Source organism: Zeus faber (genome assembly GCF_960531495.2).
Source record: "Zeus faber genome assembly, chromosome: 6".
Lineage (NCBI taxonomy): Eukaryota > Metazoa > Chordata > Actinopteri > Zeiformes > Zeidae > Zeus > Zeus faber.
The window spans coordinates 15,460,109-15,487,058 of NC_137201.1; the positions used below are offsets into that span (position 1 = coordinate 15,460,109).

At 41.8% G+C, this 26,950-nt stretch overlaps 1 protein-coding gene across 1 annotated transcript in view; it reads right to left on the bottom strand.

The window, feature by feature from the left end:
• Window positions 1-7,148: 7,148 nt before the first annotated feature.
• LOC307231929 (CD44 antigen-like) overlaps window positions 7,149-26,950 on the bottom strand; it is a gene marked incomplete at its 3' end in the record, with an annotated part of 21,571 nt that continues 1,769 nt past the window's right edge. The window contains exons 2-8 of the mRNA XM_080002804.1: window positions 19,024-19,201; window positions 18,684-18,826; window positions 18,297-18,362; window positions 11,240-11,644; window positions 9,935-10,018; window positions 8,450-8,528; window positions 7,149-7,374 (exon numbers count right to left, since the gene is read on the bottom strand). Of these exons, the coding sequence (XP_079858930.1) occupies window positions 7,149-7,374; window positions 8,450-8,528; window positions 9,935-10,018; window positions 11,240-11,644; window positions 18,297-18,362; window positions 18,684-18,826; window positions 19,024-19,201 (1,181 nt within the window). The remainder of the gene's footprint in view (window positions 7,375-8,449; window positions 8,529-9,934; window positions 10,019-11,239; window positions 11,645-18,296; window positions 18,363-18,683; window positions 18,827-19,023; window positions 19,202-26,950) is intronic.

A 26,950-nucleotide genomic window follows, 5' to 3' on the forward strand; every position in this document is an offset into this window, starting at 1 on the left:
GCTTTCAGACCGAAAAGGCAAGCGTTCAACGTTTAAATCGTGGAAAAACATAGCAACGCTAATGCTAAGATAATGCTGAGATAATGTTAAGATATCCAGAACCACTTTTTACCGAATTAATGAAAATTGTCAACATGGGATTCACAGAGGCATGAATTTATTAAGTCATTCCTACTTGCAGCATATGCAAATACAAATTTAAGCAAACAGTTATTATTATTATTATTATATATATATATATATATATATATATATATATATATATATATATATATATATATATTTTTTTTTTTTTTTTTATTTTGAAATCTAAAACTATCTAGAACCGGTATGTCACAAACACCTTGTGGTTGAAGTTTCATCAAAATAGATCCACATATGGAGCAGAATTTGGTGAAAAACCGACCAAATTTGATCGATAGCACAGACGCGGTCCAATGCATTTCACACCAAAATATTTCTAACCCAGCTAAAAGTATCAGGAACAGAAACTTTGGCAGGAATACGGCTAAAACACAATAATAACAGAAGCTACGAGCACGGTTAAGATGTTGTTTAAACCGGTATGTCACAAGGATCTCGTGGTTCTAATTTCATCCAAATCTAACTACATACGAAGCAGATGTTAGTGAAAAACCGAACAACTTTGACCTCAAAGCATTCAGCTGGTCTTGCTTAGCTGACATGTCCCTATTCATAAACAATATGAACGAGATGAGATTCAGAGTAACATGCTTTATTACCTGATCATACTATTTACTATTTACTATTACTATATTTACTGAATGTGCAGTGTGCGGTGTAGACTTTACATGTGTATTTATATAGCTTCTTACCTGTTACCATGTCTGTAGATCTGTTGGATTGATATTTTATCTCATAGTCCCCTTTACTTTGCCGGATTAATGAAAAAAACAATAAAGAGTAATCCACAAAAACTCGTCACCACATCGACTACAATCCGCTGAAATGTGCGACTGAGTGATGTGTTCAAGATCCAGTGAGGCATCGGAAAAATAGAAGCCGTGATATGTGAATTTAATCCAAGAATAAAATTCACCAATTAAATTATGTAAATTCGACTGCTATCATAAATCTCTGGAAATACGTAAACCTACATAAATACGTTCTTATTGATGTATGCGGGACACAACGTCACCTACTGTCACTGAGACTCCAGATGTACTTACATACAACAAGGTAAGTTATAACATTCACAATATTTGGTTTAAATAAAAAAAACTAACTTTTTTTTTTAAATAAAAGTCATGTATAAACATTTTCCTACAGTTAAACTTAACAAACTTTAATGAAGACTTAAATGACTTAATATATATATATATTATATATATATATATTACAATATACTGCAAATACAATAAGTAATCTATTTAACTGAATTTCCAATTGTACATTATTAACGGCCCTAAACAAAATTAGGACTGTTAGCTCAGCTATTCAGAACTATTATTTAGAACTGACCTATCTCATCGAACACAAATTATGTCCCATTAGAACTTAAAATCAATGGTTGACGCCTGGTTGAAATGGGAATGCTTCATACGTAATGCCATGAAAAATGGATTTGTAAAATTACACAGACGTAGCTATTTTAAATGTATATATATATGTGTGTGTGTGTATATATATATATATATATATATATATATATATATATATATATATATATATATATATATGTAGCCTTTTTTACTTTTACTTACTATTTTTTTCCCCCCATTATCTTCAAAAAGGGAGCCCAAAATCGAATGAACAGAATGTTGCATTGATTTTGATTAATTTATTCTAGATGATTTATTGTCGTCATTGATAGAGATAGATGGAAGCAGCATTGGCAAATTTAGGATCATTATCATATTTATTAGATATTTTATCCCTTTATACGATGCACGATCAGTAATTGTAAAACCTCACTAAATGTAAGATAATTTCCAAAATTTCACAGTCTATATTCTTTATAGTGAAATGGTAGGAATCTGATTTGGAACGAGCCTGATTATTGGTATTACTGTAAGTACGTCAATAATCTATCAGGGAAAACTGACCCTGGATCATTTCAGCCATAAATGATCCAATCACATCTCACGCCAACACATTCATATACGTTCATATACGGTTGCGCTGCAGTCTGGATTTGAATGCACGATATTTTGCCCTGAAAGAAGATCATTCTGGAGTCCCTATAAATCAATATCCACCACAAATTAACATCTATGTGTCAATCTCCCCCCAAAAAACACTTAAATGACTTAATAAAATCACAAAATAAATCACTTATAAAATGACATTTGTGTACTTTGCTTTCCTAGTTTTACACGTTATACATGTTATTTTGGTCATCCATTTCACATCAGGATGATCAAAATGTTCATTATTATTTTGAAATATACATTTAAAGGTGCAATAGACAACCTATTTGCTTTAACTTATCATTATGAAGTTAATCTTGATTGCATAGTGTATTGGCTAAGGAATAATGACACCATCGGTGTTTGGATTGGTTCCCTATTAGCCTCAATATCACAATGCATTCGGAATGCCACCAGGTACAAACTCCTGGCAAAATGATGGATTTGCAGCAGTGCGTCACAGGAAGTGCGTCCAGCCTGAGCTGAAATTGTGGACGGTGGAGCAGTCTACCACGCAGATCATAAACCGTGGAATATAAAAAGGACTCATGGGAATCGGTCGAGAAATGTAAACGTTACAGTGCAAATGTAAACATCATGGGGCAGAGACGTTGATGTATTGCAGCAACGGGCCAAAGCATGATGCGGCATCCATGTATATACTGTATGTGACCCACTGCAGCAAAACTTGCCTTCTCGCGCATTTCTAAAATCACCAGGGGCAGCCAAATAAGTTGAAAAAAGCTTTTTTGAAGGAAAATTAAATTTTTCCAGAATCGTGTTCCATTGTGGGTTTTTTTTATCGCTCAACGTATTTTCAAAACCCAGTTTGATTTAAAAATAGTAGAAAAATGTTAAACCGTTGAGTTAAATATACCCATTAGTTTAGATGAGGAAACACATTTCACTTACCGAGATGCTGAACAGCCGCTGAATAACACGGAGTGATTGTTTCCTACTCAAGCGACCGTCCAGGTGAAGATAATTCCTCCATATTCCATGTGATGTGAAGTCACAATGCGAAACCATTTTGGTAGAGTTCAACCTTTAAAACATACTACTTTTACACACACACGGAGACATCATTGTGGAGAGGGCGTGTACCAACGTGTACCATCGAAGAAGAAATGCCGATGTCACTTCCGTAAACAAGATGAGGGTCCTTCGGTTTCATTTGTCTGTGAAAGCTTTCATCTCTGTGTTTCTATGGATTACGAGAAGTGGGTGGAGGAAGATCTAAATCATAACACGAACCTAAATCATACACTGGGATAGATCCAAGTCAGAGAAACCAGCGCGTACTGGACATTTATTTCCGCAATGAAAGTCAGTTCTCCGACAGCGACGCTGAGAACGACAGCGCTGCTGAATCTGATATTATCCCGGACCTGGAGAACATTTCAAACAGCAGATTCCAATCTGAATGTGAAATGTGAAACGGAATATTTTCAAGAACCACCGGAGGAGAGGCACGATACGCCCGTTGTTGTTACAACGGAAGAAGTTGATGGCGTGATGAAGTCTGTTGAGGTTGGTGATTGGCAGATTAATAGTAGTAATGCGCAAGATTCTCAAGTTTACCTGCAAATGAAAAGAAAATGAAAAGAGGCCCCAACCAGACTCTCTGAGTGTAGCTGGGGTAGGGTTGGGGTTAGCCAACATAATAACTATTACAACTTAGAGGATATTTGGCATAGGCAAAATTCTATATTAAATGACACAGAGTCTACATTTTGTTGTGTTGTCCGCACTTTTAAACTCGTAAATAATTCCACTTTTATAAAACATGTATATTCTTATTGTTAAATAAAAGCTTTTTCAAAAACAAAAATAGTTGTGTGTTGATGACGCTGTTTAACATTCCCTCAAAACACAAGAACAAAGCAGTGATTGCCCCGTTCAGCGGGGTGTCAGGTCCCCATTCAGCAGGGTGTTAAGTAGCCATGTAACAACTAACAAGGCTCTGTTGGTCCTCCAAACGTTTTCATTCTGGGAGCTAACTGAATGAACCCGGTGTGGGTTAAACTTTGAAGGTGATTAAATCAGAAACACGGTTTACCACACCCTTGTCATTAGCAAGTCATAGCTTTAAAAACATTTGCCTGATTTGCACAAGTGACACCTCGTTTGGAAGCTCTGATTCTCCACTTTCAAATGTGGGGAAAAAAAGTCAAATGCCACCAAATGACCCTTAAGTACGCGGTGGGTCACATATGTCTATGATTCCCCAACCGAAATAAATAAAATGTAACTAAAGTTGGGACAAATGGGATTCACCTCTTCAGTGAACGGGCTTCTTTCTTCTCTCTTATTTCCAAAGTGGTATTGATCATTTCCACAGAGCGCTCTGAGGAAAACCTGAAGTGACTAGGGGGGGGATTTGAAAAGTTGTCTGTTGCTCCTTTCAAGTGAAAAGTAAATCATAGAACGCTGACTACACGAAACAATAAAACTTATTCAAAATTATTATTATTTTTGGATGGTGACCAACACATGTTAGAAAAAACATCTTTATTGTTAATTTTCCTGGTAGTCGCCTTTTGTGAGAAACCTTTGTCAAGATTATTCCTGGTGAAATGAAATGATAACCACATACACATGAAAAATAGATATTGATGATATTATCCTTTATTATTGAGTGTAATCACTCAATAAATGGGGGGGTATTTCCTGTTTCCAACATAGCTGTCTTGGCGTCGCTGTGTGAAAATGTAGTTCCAGTCCTGAAACCATGTCAACCACACAAAACACTATTTTGAAAGAAAACATCGACCACTCTGTGTCTAATATACACATTTATTTCATTGATTACTTTACAAATCTTTTCCAGCAAATCATTTATCGGTTCATCATCACAGTTGCCTACACTAATACATGTTGCTAATAATCCTGAAAACAGAATCAAAAGAGAGAAAAGCAGAAAGAATTCATTCAACGGAAAAAAAAGAAGAAATCATTTTGCAACGACTGTAGATACATTGGAGTCGTACTGAAAACAAAGGCAAAATCAGCCATTGAACATGCAATATTTTTGTTTTGGATTTTGTATTGTAAATCCCAACCATGAGCGAGAGCGAGTGGACAAAAAAAACAACATAATTTGTGTGTGAATATGTGAATTAACTGGAATGGGCCTGGTTATTACTGCAATTGACCGTTTTTTTTTGTTTTTTTTTAAAGCAACTTTAAAAGTTATTGGTCTCAGATTGAGAATTTCGCTTATTTTGAGCCAAATAATGATTTTTTCGCTGATCAGACTATTCAACATTTCTCACGATTCTTTACATCTCCATCAATGTTTTTACACACTGTGTAAAAAGAAAATTACACATTTTTCAAGGAGACTTGAAAAAAAAAAAAAAAATTTCCCCAATCTGTTTAATTGTATTCATTTTTTGACAAACTACATCATCGTTTCGTCAACCAAAACAATTAATAATTCACATCCTATGCTGGTGTATATGATTAATTTTCCAAATTATGGAATGTAACACACATAACACACGTATGGTATCCCACTCCTCTCACAGACACTGTCTGGAACAAAGGAGGAAACAAATTCACCCCAAAAACACACGCACACATGTGCAAACACACACACACACACACACACACACGCAAGCACACGCACACACACTTACACACACACACACACATGCACACAGACACACACACACACACACACACACACACACGCACACGCACACACACACACACACACACACACGTACGCAGACACACACACATACACATACACACACACACACACACACACACGCACACACACACACACGTACGCAGACACACACACATACACACACACACGCACACAGACACACGCATGCAAACACACACATACACACAAAGCTGAACAACTATAGACAACTATCGCTTATATACAGAGAAAAAGAGACAAAAAAGGCTATTTTTAAGCTGCATAAAATAAGTTAGTGACATCTTGGGGGTCGTCTTTAAAAATAAAAAAGAAACAAAAAAAAAAATCTCCACAGGCAATATCTAAAATATACAAAAAGATTGCAAAACAAAAACAAAAAACCCACAGTAACAGTCGAACAACACTGACATGTTGTAAAGTCAAACTATTTCCCTCCCAGGTCATTGAAATAAAGCCACCCCTTGAATATTTTTTGATTAAGACCCAATCGGTCAATGTGTGTGTTAACACTCTCAGCCTCCCTCTTAAAGCCTTGTTTTGTTTTGTTTTTAAACACGTCGCCTTTCCCACCCAAAACAAACAAACAAACAAACAAACAAACAAACAAACACAAAAACGTGAAAACAAAATGGACACGTGATACATTCGGCCACTCTTCCGCCAACAAACAAACCAACACGTCTATGTACACCGCAAGCTCTCCCACGGAAAAGACGCCGTGCCTCTACAAGGCACAAAGATGGCGGCCGGACGGACTGCCCTTCCGTCATACTAGTCTACATTAAAAAACACAAACACCTGCCCTCCACGGAAACACCCCTTCCTACAGGGACCTCGTGGGCCCACCTCCACCAATTTCCCCCAAACAATCCCCCCCATCGCCCCCCCCCCCCCCCCCCAAAAAAAAAAACCCTTACTCTCTCACCCCACTCCATTTCTAATTCGAGCGCTGCGTTCCATTGTAAGTCTTAACCCGGCACAACCGATCTCCTACTTGGGGAAAAATGCGAAGGAACGACCACTTGAGTTGAAATTGAAAAAGTCCGATCCGTGGTTTTGGTTCCTGGTTGCCAGTGATGAATCCAGAATTCAAAAGATTGCCAAACAAACACTAATTGGTCCACATCTTGTTCCAAACAGAGCCCATGGAACACGTCTGGGCCTCGGAAGTGTGGACGACGCCGACTCGGCGTCAGTGATATTCGTGAGTTTAGTGATTTCCCACTTGCAATGGAACGCAGCATAAAGCGCTCTCTCCAACGATCCCTTACTCCTTTTTCCTGCTGCCCTCCCTCCCTCCCTCCCCCGCCCCTCCTCCTTCCTCACGGCAGCTGCTCCTTGTCCGGCGACTCCTCCAGCGTGATGACGGTGAACTCCTCCGTGTTGCTGCCGTTCTCCTGGACCTTCTCCTTGTTCATCAGCGTCACCATCTCCTGCTCCCTCTCCTGGTCGCGCGAGCCTGCCACCGAGCAGGCGGCGCCGTTGCCCTCGCCGCCGCCGCCGCCGTCTTTGGACGTGATGGTCAACGTTTGCTTCTTGCCGCACCAGCTGCAGGAGCGAGGGGAACACATTCAGACGAGAACAGAGGGTATACATACTGCCCGCACACCGATGAACGGATATTCAAGTCTGACCTTGAGTTGTGGTTGCACTTTGCTGAGTCAATCCATTCAATGCGACGTCATACTTCTACTTCATTACATTTCAAGGAAAATATCAATCTTTTCACACTTTATCTGTAAAGCTCAAAAGTGCTTTTTATTCGTACCGAAAGTGTTTTTCATGTACAATTTGTTTCGAAAAAAAGGTTCATTTTTATTTTTGAATCAGCCAAAGTTAAAAGGAAGTCAATAGGGCACATTTGGCCCATAAACACTTCATCTACAGTTTAAAGGTGCAGTGCGTAGAATTTGGTGGCAACTGGCGGTGGGGTTGACCCCGTGACGGTGCAACATACCGGCCTCCGTGGAAGAGACGGTGGCCTCGTAATTCGCGAAAACGCGAAAGGCCCACTCTAGAGCCAGTGTTTGGTTTGTCTGTTCTGGGCTACTGTAGAGGAAACATGGCGGTGCAACATGGCGGCCTCCGTGAAGCGTACCCGCTCCCCAAGTAGAGAGAAGCAGCTCATTCTAAGGTAGCGCCAACGCAACAGTTCTTATTTTCATGGGATTTTACACTAATTTAAATATACATACAAACATGTTCCCAAACATACACACATTAGAACAAGTCCGTTCTGTAAATTCTGCACACTGCACCTTTAAGATAAGATAAAACTTTATCAATACATGGCTAATGCATCAAAGATGGCGTTCACACTGAAAACTGAAGTAATCATTAAATATCCTTCAGTAAATGTAGTATAATATATACTAAATTCTAATATTACTATGATAATATTGACGATATGAAATGTTTGTGGAGATCTTCTTCCAGAGTACTGATTTATTCAGGCATTTATACTTTGACTAAGTAAAGGAGTTATTTTTCCACCTCTGATGGTGAATGCCAATCGATGAGGATAAATAGAAATGTGGTGAAGGGTTTAAATGTGGGGGGGGAAAGGAACATCGTTTCACAGCTTCAGATAGATTTAAAGAACGGGGCTGAAGACACACTCTACCTGTTTTGTTTGGCCACAGCGGCGCACACGAGCAGAATAGCAGCGATTGCAACAATAACTCCGATGATGATCAACCAGTCTGCAGAAAAAGCACAAAATACATTTAAAATGTGCACAAGCGGGCCAAGGCGGTTGAACTCGAAGTCAGTTTAAGACCACTGATAAAACATTGATAAACACATCATGCCATTTTTAATGATAATTCCCGATATTTACAAAGCGGGCCTCAGCTTTTTTGACCATATTGATCATTTCTGAGCAAAATCTAACAGAATTCCTCAGAATAGTGTGCTGACGATCTTATGTTGTTGGGACAGAAGTGTCATTGTCAAAATACAATGCACCGACGGTATTTGTGGATTCAGGGGGTGGACGACAAAACCGAAACACCAAGCAATATATTAATACCAAGGACCTCATAAGGTCTCTTGAGTTCGGTATATTCAGTGGTTTGGTATGGATTGGGACGTTATTGTCCTTGAATCTGGGAACATCATGAGGGAACAGTGTTTTTTTACGAGCATTATAGGACCGCAGACGTCCTTTGACTGCATTCTTTGACCTTGTCTCCTAATGAAACACATCCGGGTGTCGGAAATCCTCTGAAAGACGAGGATATCCGACCAAATGACTTTGTTCCCACTGCTCAGGGCTTGTGCTCCCTACACCAGGTCATGCCACTTTATCTGTTGGCCTTTGACTCACGGGGCGTCTGCATGGCTTCCGGCATAAACTCCAGCTTTGCAAAATGCACGACTTGACGTTGTCGCTGAGGCCGGGTCACAGAGGTGCTGATTCTACGCTGTGGTAATCACTGAGGCTGTACTTCTGTGGCCTTAATCCACTATCCTTAAGTGTCCCGTCGGTACCCCGTCACGATTTCTGACACTATTCCCGTTGACACATCAAACGATTCTGCAATTTTTTGGAACGGATGCACCTGCAATTTCAGGCCATTTAGCCTCTTTTGAACCAGCTCGTTCAAAAGAGGCTCATGTTGCTCATGTCGCTTTGAAGCCTCACATATCAAAGTGCTAATCGTAGCTGACACTTTCTGCTAATTGGCAATCAACCTCAGATGACTCACCACCGCAGCTGCATTTATAACTGTGCTCCATTGACTTTAAAGTCGAACCCATGCGATGCTCCCATTATTGTGTCCACAGCCTGTACGCCTGTATGACTTTGTGAAGTCTCTTTGCTGATCCCTCCTCCGTGCAGACATCACGGGCCGGCCGACCTTTTTCATTAATTAGATGGTTAGATGGAGATCTTTTCAAGATGAGTCTCCAATAAAAGTGGAAATGAATTGAACCATAGTGTTCACCTGCGTTTAGCCGCTGAGTGGTGAACTGCACCTAAAGCTTTAAGAGCGGTGGGGGACGCCGTAAACTCAGTGCTGCACTTCGGTGTTTGGGAGATGTTTTAGGGAGGAGAAAACAAAGGCAAAAATACCCTAAAAAAAAAAAAAAAAAACTTTCTTACTCGGTGACCCGCTGCTCGCCTGATCCTCGGGCGTGGGCACCGGTCCAATCGGTATCATCCTCCGCCGGACGGAAGGCTCCGTAACTGCACGGGAATAAGAGTTGTATTCATTAAACCTCAAAAATTACACGGACAAAGTATCTCTAGTGCAGTTATTTAGGGCCGCAGAATTCGTTTTTGACTTACAAATTACACACAAATCACAACATGGAAATCAATAGAATCATAAAGTAGAAGTCAGTCTGATCTCATGTTCTTCTCACAGGCTTCAGCGTTGTCTTAACATCAAATTGGACAAAAATAAAAGCCCAGTACTTGATCTGCTTCTGCTTCTCCGGCAAATTGATTAAGAGAAGATTAATAAGAATTAAATGAGGTATATTATATTTCTTCAATCTGGTTTGAGCTGTATCCCAGTATGTTTGGGTTTTGGGTGAGATATATCACCACAGTGACTGATGGTCCTCAGGCCGAGCCGACACCAGGGGGAGTGCTGCATTCTCCAAACTTTCTCGACTCTCCCAAAAAAAACCTGTTGCATGTGAGCTGAACAGGCTGACATTTAAGGAAATCTTCTCCTTTTTTACATTTTATATACTTTCTACCGTGGGGAAATTATTTATGAATAGAACATAAATGCTTACTTTAAACTGTTCAAAAATACATTATCTTGGATTATGTGATTATTTTTTTTTTCTATCAATATTTAATTGTAAATCTACACTTTATATGTCTTGAGCTGTCTATTACGTATTTGTATTTTGTATGTTATATACTTTATATACAGTATATATTTATTTATACTCATAGATAACATACACTGAGCTGCTGTAAGAAGATTTTTCATTTTATCTTATGTTATTACCAAACTGACATTTTATGTCAGTTTGGTAATAAGAATGCATCATGAGGAGCATATGATCCATGCTATTATTAATACAATTAATAAACTGTCTCTGCTCAGAGACAGTGAGAGTAAAGTTTGGAACTGTTTTTTTTGTTATCCTTTGGTTTAATGTGATATATATCTGGAACTGGACCTCTCATGTCATGATCATATGCATGGAAAAACAAAGCTACAGTAGCACTTTATGTCATATTATAGACTGTAATATCAGGACACTGGATATAATAAGTACTTTTACTTTTAATACATTAAGTCGATTTAAGAGCAAGCACTTGCATACTTTTACTTTAGTAGAAATATCCATCTGGTACTTTCCATTTCAGTAGAGCTGCTGTGTCAGGGTATTTGTACATCAATCAGTAGAAGCTCTGAGACCTTGGACTCAGCTCTGGACTCACCTCCACCCTCAGCATCCTTCACCTTGTCCTTCTCCTCCTCCTGTTCGGTCAGAGTCACCTCCTCCGGCTGCATCACCTGTGGACTCCCAACTGTGGTTACAACCAAGGCTCCGTCTTCCTCGGGCTGCATCCCGGACCCCGTTGGCAATTCCAGCTCCACCCTGGGAGGAGGAGGAGATGATGTGCCGTCCTCATCCCCCGGGTTGATCTGGGCTGGGTCATGCATTGCGGACGTGACAGAGACGGTCATGTCTTCTTCCGCAGGGCCCGAGGTGGGGGCATCTGAGAGGCCTCCGTCAGTGCCATTGGATGGGCCCCCGGGCAGAGTGGCTTCCTCTGCTGCTGTGGCGGTCTCTGGCTCTGGATGTACCACGTCCGTGCTGTTGACTGGTCTCTCCTTGTACGCTAAGATAAGGTAAGGTAAGGTAAGGTAAGGTAGGGTAAGGTAAGGTAAGGTAAGGTGAGGTATGGTACGGTATGGTATGGTATGGTATGGGCAAGAGAACAGTGAGCGAGGGATATGCAAAATATCGCTGTGGGGATGATTATAGCTGGGTAGATGTGCCACTTGTGTTGTCTGGCTGGAGCATTCATTGTGTCCCCATTGTGATAGGCTGTGGCAGCAGCCATCTCACAAGGAGAAATTGCTGATTTCTTGTTTTCAGGGCCGTTTGTTATTTTTGTATGTTGTCTTGGTGGTTAGCAGCAATTGTCTTGGGGGCACCATCCATAGCATTTGTTGGGGCAGTTAGCCTTCCCCAGTGCAAGCAGGCTCTATGTGCCTAACTACCTACCACCAGTACGAATATGAAGACTAGGGTGCAGTTAGTGGGTATGGGCTAGGTAGTTAGGTGGCACTCCATAATCCCCTCTATTTCCCTGTGGTTGTGTATTTGGTGACTCAGATTGTCTTATTTTGTTCCTTTGTATGTGCTGAATGTATTCAACTCTGGCTGTGTAGTCAATCTGATGGCATGAACATGGATACTGGGCATTGTAATACTTTGGTCTGAGTTTCTCAAAAGACCGCCTCATAGTTCTTTAACTCAGTTTGCAAAGGCAGATCTAATTTATTTGGCAGCACTTTTGGGCTGGTCAAAACTGAAGGTGTCAAGAGAAGCTGACCTAAGAGGCATTGTGGAGGGGCTAGCTGTATCTGCAAATCTTTTGGAGGTAGTTCAGGCTCCAGTGGCTCCAATAGTTTCAGAGGTTTTCAGTGGGACTTTGTACAGTGTAAGAGTAAAAGAAGGAACACAAGCTAGAGAAGGAAAACGTAAAAATAGAGAAGGAGAGATTAGTTTGAGTTGGAGCATGAGAGAATGCGGGCTGAGGTGGCATTGGAAGGGAGAGAGTAAAAGTAGAGCAAGTGAAATTGGAGCTGATAAAAAAGGGAAAAGCACACAAGTCATTGATGGCCATTGGTAGAAGAAGCCAATCTACAGGTGTGATACTGGTTTTGATATGGCTAAAAGCTTGCATCTTGTGTCTAAATTTGATAAAGATCCGGACACATTTTTTGCATTGTTTGAGCGTATGGCAGAGGTTAGAGGATGGCCGGATTGTCATCAACTTTAATGTTGCAGTTTGTTTTCACAGGCAAGGCCCAGAGAGCTTTTTCTACCTTCGGTTCTGTTGAGAGTGGTGATTATGTTAAGGTTAAAGTTGCAGTTCTAAAAGCTTATGAAGTAGTTGCTGAGGCATATATGCACAGATTTAGGAACTGCACAAGCAAACCAATGTTGAATTTGTGCAAGATATTTTGGTTAATTTCAACCGCTGTTGCTTAAAAGTTTATTGGCATCCCATCTTGCCTCTTATTGTATATCAATAAGAGAAATGTGAAGACAGCATCTGCGGCTGCAGTTCTGGCTGATAAATGTTTTGACACATGCTAGTGGCTCAGTATTTGGTCAAGGAGAAGCGGAGCAGAGGGAGAATATCAGGTCTCGGCCTAGTAAGTCTCTAGAGGTCGCCAATGCGCCCGCTCGTCTTGCTGTAATGCACGTTCCAGGGACAAAGGGAAGGTTGAATCAAGCCAGGATATGCTATGCATGTTAAAGAAATGGACACTGGAAATAGGAATGTCCAATCACTAAGGCTGGCCAAAAATCAGCTGATTCCAGTGTGTATATGAAGTTGGCTGGCCTAGTGTCCTTTGCACTAAGCATTGATATGTCAGAGTCTGATGTTATTCACTTGAAGACTGCTCCATCTAAACGTATTGATGAGATGTATGCACCCCACCAATTGTCTCAGATGGTTTTGTGTGTTTGGATGGTAAAGACAAGATACCTGTAGAGAGTATGCGAGACACTAAGGCTATTGAGAGTTTCATTGTGGAGAGCATTTTGCCTTTTTCAACCTGTACTGCTACTGGTGGAAAATCTCCTGGACTTTACATTGGTTTGGTTCCTCTGTGGGTTCCCTTGCATTATTTTCATCTCGTCTCTGTTGTGTGGAAAGGTTGAAATGGATGTCCTTCCGCGGCTGCCAATTCAAGGCATAGATATTATTCTGGGGAATGGCTGGGGTGAGGGTTTGGAAAGATGGTCAACCACTATTGTATGTGCGCGCACCCTTATAGGAAGCCGAGGAACCAGATGAGTGAGTTAAACGGCACCCTGCAGTTTTCATCCTGTGCTGTGAAACAGGCAAGGAGTAAAGCTAATTCAGAGCGGTCTGAGGTGTCTGAACAGATCCGGAAGCAGGTAGACAGTATTGTTCAGGTTGCGGTGCCCTCAAAAAGTTGCAGGTCATCTTGTGAAGAAAACACATCACAGAGTGCTCTGCCATTTCTTCTGGCTTCTTCTGAAAGGGACGTAGCAATGTCTTGTAAAACTTGCAACACTTGTCAGTTAACTGTCAAGCCCAACCAACAGATTAAGTCAATGCCATTGTACCTGGTTTCAGGGGTTGAGAATCAATTTAAATATCTGCTACTTGATTGTGTGGGTCCACTTCCAGAGAGTAAGGTTGAGAGTATGTACTTATTGACAGTAATGTGTGAAGTACTCGCTATCCTGCTGCTTTCCACTTGCGCTCCATTAAAACCAAGCCAGCATTGAAAGTATTTACTTTCTTTTTGACTACCTTTGGCATCCCAAATTTGGTGCAAACTGCCCAGGGGAGTAATTTCATGTCTCGCACCTTTTCCCAAGGGGTAAAACGGCAAAGGGTTAAACATCAGGTGTCCAGTGCATACAATACAGAGTCTCAAGAGGCCCTTAAGCCTTTCCCACAGAAATTGAAGTCCCTGTTGTGTTCCGATAGAGTTCTGCAGGAATTAGTCCTAAAATCTGGAAACTTGTTAGCATTTTCGCACTTCCGGTTCCCTCGTCCTGAAGTCAATGGGTTTTTTTGACTTGATTTTTGGTTAGATGCCTGAAATAAAGTCTGGGATTAACTCGATCTTTAGAGATTTTCATGTTTTGTTCTATGACATAAAATATGTCAGTAAATAGCCAACTTGTGGATTTTGAAGCATTTACATGTCTTAAAAAAGGCAGTTGTTAACAAGTGGCTAAATGAGAATACAGAGGTTGTCGAGGACATTAAATGTCATCACGCCGAATGCGGAAAGTCATCTACTCACTAGTCCACCTTAACAGCCTCTAGTTGTGTTTATACTCATGCTCTTGCAAACTGTTCTAACTCAATCTTTCCAGGCTTTTGCAGAAAAGGTAAGTATGCAAAATCAAATTACAAGTTGGAAGCTGAGTTTGGTGGTGACGTTGATGTTGAAGTCATGCGACCGTGGTGTAGTTCGTTTATAGCTTAACTTTAGCTCTTTTCTTCTTGGGATCGCATTAATGCCCCAAAAATCATAAAAGTAGTGTGGCATCGGCACACCGTTTGTGTGCCAATGGGCCACATGGCATTTGTGACGATTATCTTGCATAACGAAACGTGTGCGGATCATAAACTTTTGTTTGCACAGAGCTTACTTTCTGCAGTAATCCAATGGAAAGGTTTTTGGTGGAGGGAAACATGGCGATGCTAACTTCCAGGTTCGCCTACAAAACGTCATTCCTGGAGCACTCTATTGTACTGAACTCTCTCAGGATTGGGAGGAGGGCCTGCCTTGGTTGTTGAGTGCAATACCCGAGGTGTAACAAGAGAGCACAGGTTTCAGTCCTAATGAACTGGTGTTTGCACACACAGTTTGGGTCCATTAGCTGTGTTGGGTGATGAGTTGAAAAATACTGAGCTGCCTGATACTGTAATATCTTGAACTATGGAAAGGATTTTCGCTGCCAACTGCATATTGCCTATGCCACTGCTCACAAAAATCTTAGCCGTACATAGGAGAAAATGAAGGACCTATTTGATCGCAAAACCAAAACCTGTCTATTTGAGCCAGTGGATCAAGTTTTGGCTTTGTTGCCGATGGTAGGTTCACCATTCCACAGTTAGACATTAGTATACACACGGCAGATAGAAGGAAGAAAGTGCAGTGGTGTCATGTAAACTTATTGAAGCCCTATCACGCTTTCCACAAACAGTCTCACAATGGAGTCTCTAAGGTCAGTAGCCACAGTTGGAGTCGTGCCTTCAGAGTATTTTGATGTTCCATCTGAGCCTATTCTTACAGGGAGACTCAGCAATTCTGCGTACCTTAACCACCTAGACAGTAAGTTGGGTTATCCGTCTCTCTTCTCAGATACACCATCATGCACCAACCTGACTGAGCATGACATAGATGTGAGGGATGCTCAGCCTGTGAGACAACGTTCCTACTGGCTGCCCATAGGAAATTGTAAAAGGATGGAGAAGGAGGTAGAGTACATGTTAGAGCATGGGTTAGTGGAACCAGCGTGCCCTAGCTGGGCATCTCCATGTCTGTTGGCAGATAAGGCTGATGGGTCCAATTTTGCACAGATTTCAGAAAGGTTAATGCTCTTGCCAAACCTGACTGTTATCCAATGCCTAATATGGAGGACTGCATTGATCCGGTGGGAGGTGCAAAATTTGTGACTAAATTAGACCTTTTGAAAGGTTATTGGCAGGTGCCACTAACAGCAAGATCCAAGGAAATTGCAGCTTTCATCACACCATGGGGGTTGTTTCCCTATTCTGTCATGCCCTTTGGGCTGAGAAACACTCCAGTAACATTTAAGCTCCTTATGAAAAGGGTGTTAGCTGGTCTGACAGGATGTGCAGACTATTTGAGTAATGTTGAGGTGTAGTGCGAAGCTCATGTTCCATGTTTGAATACAATGTTTGACTGGTTGGTAGAAGCAAATTTAACTGTCAACCTACCAAAGTGTGAGTTTGCTAAAGCGACAGTGACATAATATGTCACTGTCCCTTTAGCAAACTCACATTTGCTAGGTTGTAGGCCTGGGTTTGTCCTGTGCAGGCTTAGGTGGAGGCCATTGATAAATATCCTGTGCCACCACCCCCCCAAAAAATTGATGTGGTTCCTAGGGTTAGCTGGGTATTACTGCAGTTTTTACTGCAATTTTTCCACTGTGGTGGCTCCACTGGCTAACCTCTTGAGTAAAAACGCTCCTTTTGTCTGGTCTCCTGACTGTCAATTACTTTCACTTGTGTGAAAAAACCGATCTGTTCTGCTACCGTTCTTGCAGCGATGGGTGACGGCCCTAGGCCATATGGCAGTGTCTGTGTTGGCCTGCCTCTGTTTCCCTCTTTCTAGATTCTTTCCAATGGTCTCACCATGCCCACCTCATTGACGATTGGTGTCACCTGCTTGGAGCATTTTAAGCTGGGTGTTTCCAAGATGGCATTCTGGCTGGTGCCTTTCAGGCAGTCCATTCGGTTTTGTTTGTGTCTTGATTGTGTTAAGCCTTGGTTTATGTTACAAAAAGTTTTGATTAGCACCTGCAGAGGTATCCTACCTCATCTTAGTCAGTTCAATCAATCATGTGGATAAGACCGCTAAGATTAAATAAGATATGATCTTATTATATCTTATCATATAGTCCAATTCAAATCAATCATGTGGATATAATAAGATAAGATGGGGACCACCTGGAACCTCTTAAAGGACCTTTCAGGGGTCTCCACGTTGAACCACTGCCCCTAGAACAGGGGTGCCCAATACGTCGATTGCAATAGACTGGTAGATCGCAGAGGTAGTGCGATCTGGTAGATCGCACGCCATTCAATATATATATATATATAATTATTTTTTTTTATTATTTTTTTTTTTAATCCGATCTAATCAACATGTTCAATGAGCTAAATTTAGAGCTGCAAGGAAAAGACAAAACCATGGTCAACATGATCAGCTCAGTTAATGCTTTCTAACGAAAAATGCAAATTCTGTCCTCAAAGCTGCAGCACCATGATTTGGGGAACTTTCAAAACCTCGCATCAAGGCTGGAGTCCCAAGGGAAGGCGTGTGCACAACTTGACTGTGCACAGAGCAGATTGAAAATTGTCTGTCAGACAAACGGTTTCAAGACTTTGCTTCACTCGAGCCAATCGCCACATTTATGTGCAGACCATTTAGGGAAGATGTTGAGGTTGACTCACTCGCATCAAAAATCGCAACACTTTCACCTGAACTGGTCTGCAGTGGAGGATGAGATGTTAAAACTACAGGCTGACATTCAACTGAAGTCCAGGGCCCATGGACAGTTTTGGAACTTACTCACAGAGGAAAAGTACCCAAACATGAGGAAATGTGCTACCTCCCTGACTGCATTATTCAGCTGTACTTATTTATGCTAGTCAGCCTTTTCCCACATGAAGATTGTTAAGTCCAAATACCGTTCCACCATGACTGATGATCATTTGGAAGCCTGCGTGAGGCTGGCTACCAGCAGCTACTGTCGGGGCTATGCAACCCTGGCCGACTCCATTCAGTGCAAGTCATCAGAGTAAGGCAGTGACCATAAATGTATTTAATTGTATTGTATTCAATTATTCTTGTTTTCACTGACTTACACATTGCAGTATTGTTTTCCGGCATTCATTTCCTGTTGATTATTGTATTTATTGAGAGAGTGCTTTTCAAAAGGTTAACACACTGGAAATTAAGCATTGGTAAAATGTCGCTGGAGGTTGGAAAGTTATGAGTGAATGTACTAACCTGGCCTATCGCTGCTCAACACGTCATCGCCCGCAATTTCTTGGTCACAGTTCTTTCCAGGCCCAGCTGGAGGGTAAATCATTGTCATAAATTGTTATGAAAAAGTAAATACCTTTCAGGCCATTTTAAACATTGTTATTGTCATATATTTAAGGTAAGGTAACTTTATTAATCCCTGGGGGAAACTTCAGGAATACAACATTTTCTATCTTGAGTAGCAATGATACCTTGCTACACACAGAAATATAATAATATAATAATAATAATCTATCTAATCTTTTCCATTTTTTCATAATTATTATTAGCATTATCATCAATAATACCAATAACACATTCTAAGCTATGAAATACTTCATAATAAATTCTATAAACAGTTTTTGCGCGCACTGTTTGGGTCATAGCAGTAGGCGTCCAGCTGCTCCATTGGTCCAAGCATGGGTTGGAGGATGATGCCCGTCATGTTCTGAGCACAGTTCTTATGGTGACTGTGCCTGAGGATGGCGCTGCTCTGGTTACTGGTCCAGCCCAACCTAGAAATACAGATTCATTTAAACTATTTTATATATATATATATATATATATATATACTGTGTATATATGTACTGTATATTTAACTAAGCAATGATAAGCCTAGAAAATAATGTGCAAAAAAATAAATTGCAATTAAAAGTCTCAACATATCTAAAAATTAATCCATGGTTATAACTATGGAATATATCTATGGTACCTGCAGGTCTCCATGTCCAGGGAGAAGGCCTGTTTGATTTGCTCAGGACTGGCCAGCGTGCTCCTCAGACCCTCGCACATCTCAGTTGCCATGGTGAAGTTGAGGCCGTATCGGCGGTCGCCCTGCACCAGAAAAACCCCGGCATAACTGCAGCTCCGAGACTTGACCTGGAGAGCCCCTGAAGAGATGACAGGGAAAAAAAATCCATCCTAAATACATGAATACGATGGGTGTTGGAGGTAATGTCTGATTTTATCGTTTAACCATTATTGTACACCACTGTACACCATTGTTACCTACCAAAATTGCTTAAAGTTTGTCAGTGATAATCAATTAACGAAAAAGAAAAAAATACCTTGGACCGCCTAATATGAATGTGTATGCTTGCGCACACACAAACACACATGCACAGTTACCAAACCACTTTAACATCAATATATTCAAAAAGAGAACAAATAAACAAGGGGAGCGATTTTATCAAAATGTAATTTTACATGCTAAACTTCCAAATTCATCCTAGAGTGTATTTCCATTTTTCACCACATTTCTCTTTACGGGTGTTAATTCCTAAAGGATGGTGCCTGTGCCCTTTAACACTAGTGGTCATCAGAACCTTAAAATCCGTTAAATGATGTGTGGCTTGTGGTGCTAGTTCTGTCAGACAACTTGACGGCGCCACATGAGTCCTTATCCTTATGGGCAGGTCTTAGAAGCCCGCCCCTCCTGCCCTACCTGCTTTGCTGCTTCCACCTCCCCTCCAGCCACCTCCCCTCCAGCCACCTGTTGGGCACTTCTATGCTAGCTTATCACTCATATTTGTAGCTCACAAAGTGCCTATATTTGCTCTACACCTCGCTGGGAGTAATGAGCAGTAGAGCCCGGACGCCAAACTTAAATAAATAAGGATTATTTTAAGAGTTGTCTGAACTTGTCTTGCAAAGTTTGCAAGAAATGTAATGTTTTTTCGCGTTCTCACACATTCACTACATTAAAAGGAACATTAAAAGAGCACTGGATGCTGAACTGGACAGAGACCGGGAAAGCCAAGTCTTGTCATTGGCTCGCTTGCTCCACGTGAAAGCGTCTGATGTCAGACGGATGTAACCCTTTACATGCTTGTCCCCACAATGTTACTGCTTCATTCACAACACAACCGTATGGGCATTTTCCCGGAAATGTAATTAGGTCTTGAGGTGGGAAATCGCCGGAACAGTTTTTCTGGAATATCGATCCCTCCTCCCATTCACACATGACCCCATGCAGGAACGGTTCCGGAACATTTCTGGGAAATACTGCATGTGTGAAAGGGGCTTCTGATGAAGATCATTCCGAAAATGTTGAGAATCTAGAATGAAGTGCAATAGTTTAGAGAATAAATTGCGACAGGTCACACTTGTTAAAGGTAAATTCAATATTTTGGGATGAAAAAGTAGTTCTCACATCCTAAATGTCAAGCTGCTTAATAGTTTATTATCAGGGTTGGTTTATCTTAAAATGAATGCATCGTGGAAACCACATCCTCTCTGACTGATCATGTGATAGTTTTTTCTACAGTTACCGTGGTAATCTAGCTGATATACTGTACGTCACTGAGATACATGCATTTGTTTCCGAGGTGCCTGCCACAAACACACTGTTATCTCTTGCCTCTGGCTGCAGCTCACAATTGTTGAGAAAATAGAAAACAAAAACACAATATTTTTTATAACTCGCCATAACTTCCGCAATTGTTTCCAGTCTGGCCATATCATAGATGAAACTATTAATGAACCTCTCCTATCACAGTAAAATATGTAAGGGATGCCGTATGTGCTTTTAAAATGATCCATCTCACAGTTTGGCACATGAGCTTCAATACAACTGACGCTGTCCCCCACTAATTTAAAAACTGCACAAAATAACCTTTAATTTAACATAGCAACAGTTGGCAGAATGTTCTTACACGCAAACTATGAACTATAAACCAGAGGTACGATATCTCCTTCATACCAAAACGAGACTCCTACGGACACCCTGATACAGAGGGAGAGTAGCTTCATCATTATTCACCTGCCGCGCTTTCACAACTGAATATACAACATGCTGAATGCACTTAGATTTTCAGCGCATTTCACTAAAACGTTGGCATCAATTTTTATAAATCATAAAACTCTTGAGGCCAGACTTCAAAATTCATGAATGTGAATCAGGTTTTGTGCACTGAAAATTTAAGTCAATCAAAAGTCGAGATTCCTAGAGCCAATCGAATAAGAGTTTGTGACTCTCCAGTGCTCAACGTGTGGGAAACTCCACCCAGAAGCTGGAAAAAACGAAGAATGGACCGAAAACTTGGAGTCCCGTCTACCAACTTACTTTTCAAATTTTGTAACTGATGAAAATATTTTGAAGAGGATCCAGGTGACAACAACTGGATTGAAGGAGAGTCCTCACCATTGTGGTATTTGAGTGATAATGATCGCATATAATAATCATCCATAATAATCTGTACTTCAATATTCTCGCTCATAAATCTATGAGCCAGGATAACTCATATTTCATTGGCAGAAGTATCCAAACATTAGAGCAGTCGACAGAGTTTTGTTTTAAACATGCGAAAAGTGGTTTCCAGCTCGGCAACCAGGCCGGTCAAGATGGTTAAATATTGCCCAGATCTTGTTGCCTGGGGCAACTGGGAAACCGTTATTGTCGGGCCCTGAGATAACACGTGTTTCAAACTGCCTATGTGGTGGGAAATTCCTGACTGACTGTACAAATTATATTTTCGTTGAAGGCAAACATTTGTTTTGAACTTAGAACTATTGGGTCGATGGTATCGTAACAGACAGTAACAGTGTTAGGGTTTGCTTTATAACCCCCGCTGGGCTTACAGTTTTGGGAACAATTTGATCAAGCATTCACTGTCAGTTTGACTTCAGAGGGGATGTTGTCGATGTATGTTATCCTTCAGCCAACAGCCCCCTTTTTCCGCGGGTAAATTCCTCGATCATACGGTCGGACGTCTTGCTGAACCCTATCATAAGAGACCACTGTAGACAAAGAGCGAAGACTCCTTCTCTTGAGCTCAATGAGGAATAATGTTTTTTATGCACCTATCCTGATGTGTTGAAATCCTGTTTTTTTTGTTTTTTTTTTGCAGTTTATAATTTCAAGGTCTTAGAATTTCCACGACACCCAGGCAAAACAGGTGAAGAAACGATAGGTTTAAATAGATGGAGGTCCCTGTAATCTCTCCTGATGTAACACAGAGTGCAGTTATTTCTCGCAGGACCACACACACATACACACAACAATGTAAACAAAAGCTAAACTTGGATTTGGCAGCAGCAATAGCAGCGTTGATACATTGGAACAACCAAAATATAAATATATTTTTTTTGTTCGTTGCCATTAGCTCTCCTGGGTAAACAGAGCGCTGGCAGCAGGAGGAAGTTCAGTTTGCGGCTGTTGGTGGCAGTTGGGGAAATGCAAAAAAATCGATGCCAGAACTGAGACCGTAGGCGTTGTCGTTTCATTAACCTACACACACACACGCACGCACGCACGCACACACACACACACACACACACACACACATAAAATCGACACTTTGTATATACACACACACAACCACACACACACCTGCCAGCCTCTAAAACACATGCTGCCACATGTCCCCCAACGTCCCTTGAAATGACAAGAACAAGATCTTGGCTGGACCGGCCGACCCAGCGGGATCAGAGGGAGCCTGAAAAGGAACAGAACATATGAATCAAAGGTGTCCGCCATTGGTATGCGGAGTAAGCCATCCTGGGTGTATGTCGTTTTTTTTTGTCCACAAGGCCGCCATGCCAAGACAGTGACTCTTCCAGAGCGTCTATTGAGCCCTGACGGAGCTGAAAAGGGACCTCGGACCCGGGGCTGATGGAAATCGAGGCTTTAACACACTGTCCTGCCAGCAGCTGCCTCTCCACGCTCCATCTCGCTTTTCCTTTGTTCTCTCTGTTACTGCCGTACTATCTATTTGTCTTTCCTCCGCCAGCTTGAAAGAGAACAAATTACCCCCCTGTGTGTGCGCGCGCGCGCACGCACACACACACACACACACACACACACACACAGACACACACACACACACACACACACAGACCAGAAAATGAATATCCTGCTTGGACGCAGATCTTTTGCCGGACAGACAGACAAAAACAGCAACGGAAGAAGTACTCAGACCTTTGAGGTAAAAGTACAAATACCCTGAAACTAAATGTATTAGTATAAGTGAAAGTACCACATTAACATTTCCACTTAAGTAAAAGTATATGAGTACTTGCTGTTAAATAAACACCAAGAAGTTAAAAGTAAAAAACTCAAAGTCATGTTCTTTTCCTTTTTTATTGTCCTATTGACAATCCTAAATCAGCGGTTTGATAGATCCAGTGCTGAAGAAAGCACAGCGACTGTGTTAGAAAATTAGTAGAGTAAAGAAAGTATAGATATTTGCTTTGAAGCCTCTGAAACCGGATCGACTTAATTAAAGTACAGAGACTTGAAAAATGTACTTAAGTACAGTAACAAAGTACATACAAATTGGGAGTTGAGATCCACTTTCCCTCTCTGACTTTCAAAGCCTTCTTCAGGAGTCCTAAGCAGTTGCCCTGTGGTCTCCCAGAAACTGAATGTACTTAAGTAAAGTGGAGACACTTGAAAAATGTGCTCCAGACACATGCGGAAACAGGAAAACAGATCTCTCTCCTGTTTACATCCCTCCATATCGACTACATCACGGGTGATGCCTCGGAGGCACTGCTCTCTCTCTCTCTCTTTCTCTCATTTACATTTCCCATCGCCTCCTCCTGATGAATAGCTATATTATCCTCACGGCGTCCCGTGCTCCAACACACCCCTCTACACACATCACCGGGGTGGGGACCGAGACATTATTTTATCCGTGCTAATCCTCTGAGTCTACGACGGACAAGAACTTGTGACTGTCAGCGGGAAGGTTCTCTCTCTCTCTCTCTCTCTCTCTCTCTCTCTCTCTCTCGCTCGCTCTTTTTCTGCGTAAGAAGCGATTGTCATTGACAGCTTGTCATCTCTGCCCTCACCCTGTTGGTCCTGAAACCTGAGAGCTGATGCCCTGCCTGCATAACAACACAAACACACACACACACATTCAAGAGACTCCACCGAAGGTCACGTCAAGGAATACGTCGTTTTCATCTAATATCCTTTCTTTCCTGTTTCACCTCGTCCGGCTCCTGCCGTCCACCACTTTTGACATTTGTAAGCCCCCTCGCTCAACGTTTATTTCTTAAAAAAAAAATAAAATAAAAAGTAAATACAAGCCTCGAGCAGAACCTGTCAGCGTGTGGGCATTTGGGCACCGGCGGCGACTTAGGGGGTGACTTAGCCTTTAAATCTGTAATCACATTTTTTACAGGGGAAGTTTAACGGTGACGCCGCTTCCAATTCAGATGATCGGGGATTAAAAGAGCCTGCTTGACCCTCGGCGTTGCTTTTTCGACCGTTCAAGGACGACACTTCTATACCAGTTCCTACAATTGAGTAGCCTTTGCATTGGTGTTTGCTTCAGAAGGAATTCACACTGTGCCTACTTCCCTGTTGTTTCTTTCTCAGAATAACCTTGTAATTGATGTGAAATACAGTGTGTATAGTGGACGGGTCAGGTCGCCCTTACGTAGCCTTGAGGAAACTGCACTTAAACTTGAGTCTGTTCCGTATTTTTCTAATTTTGAGGAGCTGAATTGCAAATGGGAATCTTGCTAATGTGACTTTTAACAAATCAAAAGACTAATTGATTAATTAAGGGAGGAACTTCTGTTTTCTTTCATGTCATTCATTTTCACAAATGCCTCAATATCATTTTGTGGGGGGAAAATGCGAAACCTAAATATGGGGCTGTGGCTAGAGATTTCTGTAGGTTTTGAGATCAGTAGGTTTCAGGCCCACACAGTGAGGATCTGTTTGGGTTCCAGGGCGGTACTGCTCGGCCCACAAAGACCTCAGTGTGCACGTGAGAATGAAGCGCTGGAAAGGGGGCGGGAAACCACAGGGAACCTGCTTAGGACCCCTCGAGAAGGCTACGAAATGTAAATCAATAGCCCTTTAACAGCACAGTCAGAGAGGGAAAGTGAAGCTGGATCGCCTTTTAAATGCACTGAGCCCAGGGGAATCTACCTGCCAGCGGTGGAAAGTAACGTACAAGTACTGTGTTTCTTCCCTTAAGTACATTTTTCGACTATCTGTACTACTACTTTCGACTTTTACTTCGCTACGATTTCAAAGCAAATGCTGGAGCTATACATTTTACTCAACTACATTTCTAACACAGTTACTTAAGTGTAGAAACAAATTAAAACATGATTTGCATTTATAAATGACACCATCTATTCAGTTTTATTGATAATTGTAATCAGGACATGCATGAGAAGTCATCTAACAAAAGGTACAGCAGTACTAGGATCTCTAATATCAGGGCACTAGATCTGAAAAGTACTTTTACTTGAAGTACATTTAAGAGCAAGTACTTTAATTGGAGTAGAAATATCAATGTGGTGCATTCACTTTTACTTTTACGCGGGCCTGGAGTATTTGGAGTACCTCCTGGGTATGAAGTAGATAGAAATTTGATTTAAGGGAGGAAAGGAATGGGAGAGAAGTGTTGTGGCTCTTCTCTTGAGGAGGAGGAGGCGGAGGAGGAGGAGGAGGAGGAGGAGGAGGCGGAGGCGAACACGCGTCCGAGCGTCTCGGGTGGCGGGAGAAGGAACTTTGGGGAGCCGGGGAAGGCACAAGCCCTCTTTGTTGTGCCCTGTTCCACCTCCGCAGCCCCCCACCCCTTATACCCCGCCCTCCCCCCTCACTGCCCCTCACCTTGAAACGTGATACCAGCAGGTATCACGTGGGGGGGGCGAGGTCGGGGGCGAGGGGGGAGGGAGGGTGAGAGTGAATGGAGGAGTTACGCCAAGAAAGCAAATACAGACACTGTTTGCCAGAAGCCCAGTGGCAGTGCTGGCTCATGTGCGTGAAGGGGAGCGTGTGTGGGAAGGTGTGTGTGTGTGTGTGTGTGTGTGTGTGTGTGTGTGTGTGTGTGTGTGTGTGTGTGTGTGTGTGTGTGTGTGTTTGTTAGGGGGTGAGGACGGGGGGGTGTAAGGTGTTCCTGTGCATAGCCGTGACCGAGCCGGGAGAACACGATGAATCTGGCTTTGTCAGACCAACACTACGTGGTACAGAATATTTCATCAAATTTTGGGAAAACCCGGCAGTCGGTCGTTCCAGTGTAGTAGTGTTTCTATCCTTATCAATGGACGTCAACTCAGGTCAATCATTTCAATTGTAAATCTAATGTCATTGGTGGCGTAATCCAGACCGGGGTTATTCAACCACATTCTGTTTGGGGTCTAGGTCAGGCCACTACCTGATTGGGGGTCTGACAAATTCAATAAACAATTTTTCCTTCCTGAAAGTGTAGCTACACTTCTAAAACGACAAAAAAGGAAAATGCAAACCCGCCATCGCATTCTTCAAATGAGCGCAAGCTTGAAACCGTCGGACACGTTTGTAGATGATATTCTCTCGGGTGTTATAGTCTTCATTGCACACCGCTTCTCGCTTGCTTATGGTTGTTGGTTCCTCGCACTTTAATCCCAACAGGTGTTTTCTGAAATGAATGAAACTATAGTTCATCGCTAAACGGCCGGATTGGATTAATGCACGGGCCACGTTTGGCCTGCACCAGAGTGTTACTTCAGGTCAGGTACATACAAAACACAGTGTTCCAGGTGGTGTTTTTGACGTTACTTTGAAATTTGTCAAGTGCTTTCACGGAACAACAGCCACATATTTGAACCTCAAAGATAAGGGACAAACGCAGCCACAACCACAAGACGCCACTTTCCTGTGACACCCACTCACACACACATTTTTGCAACGC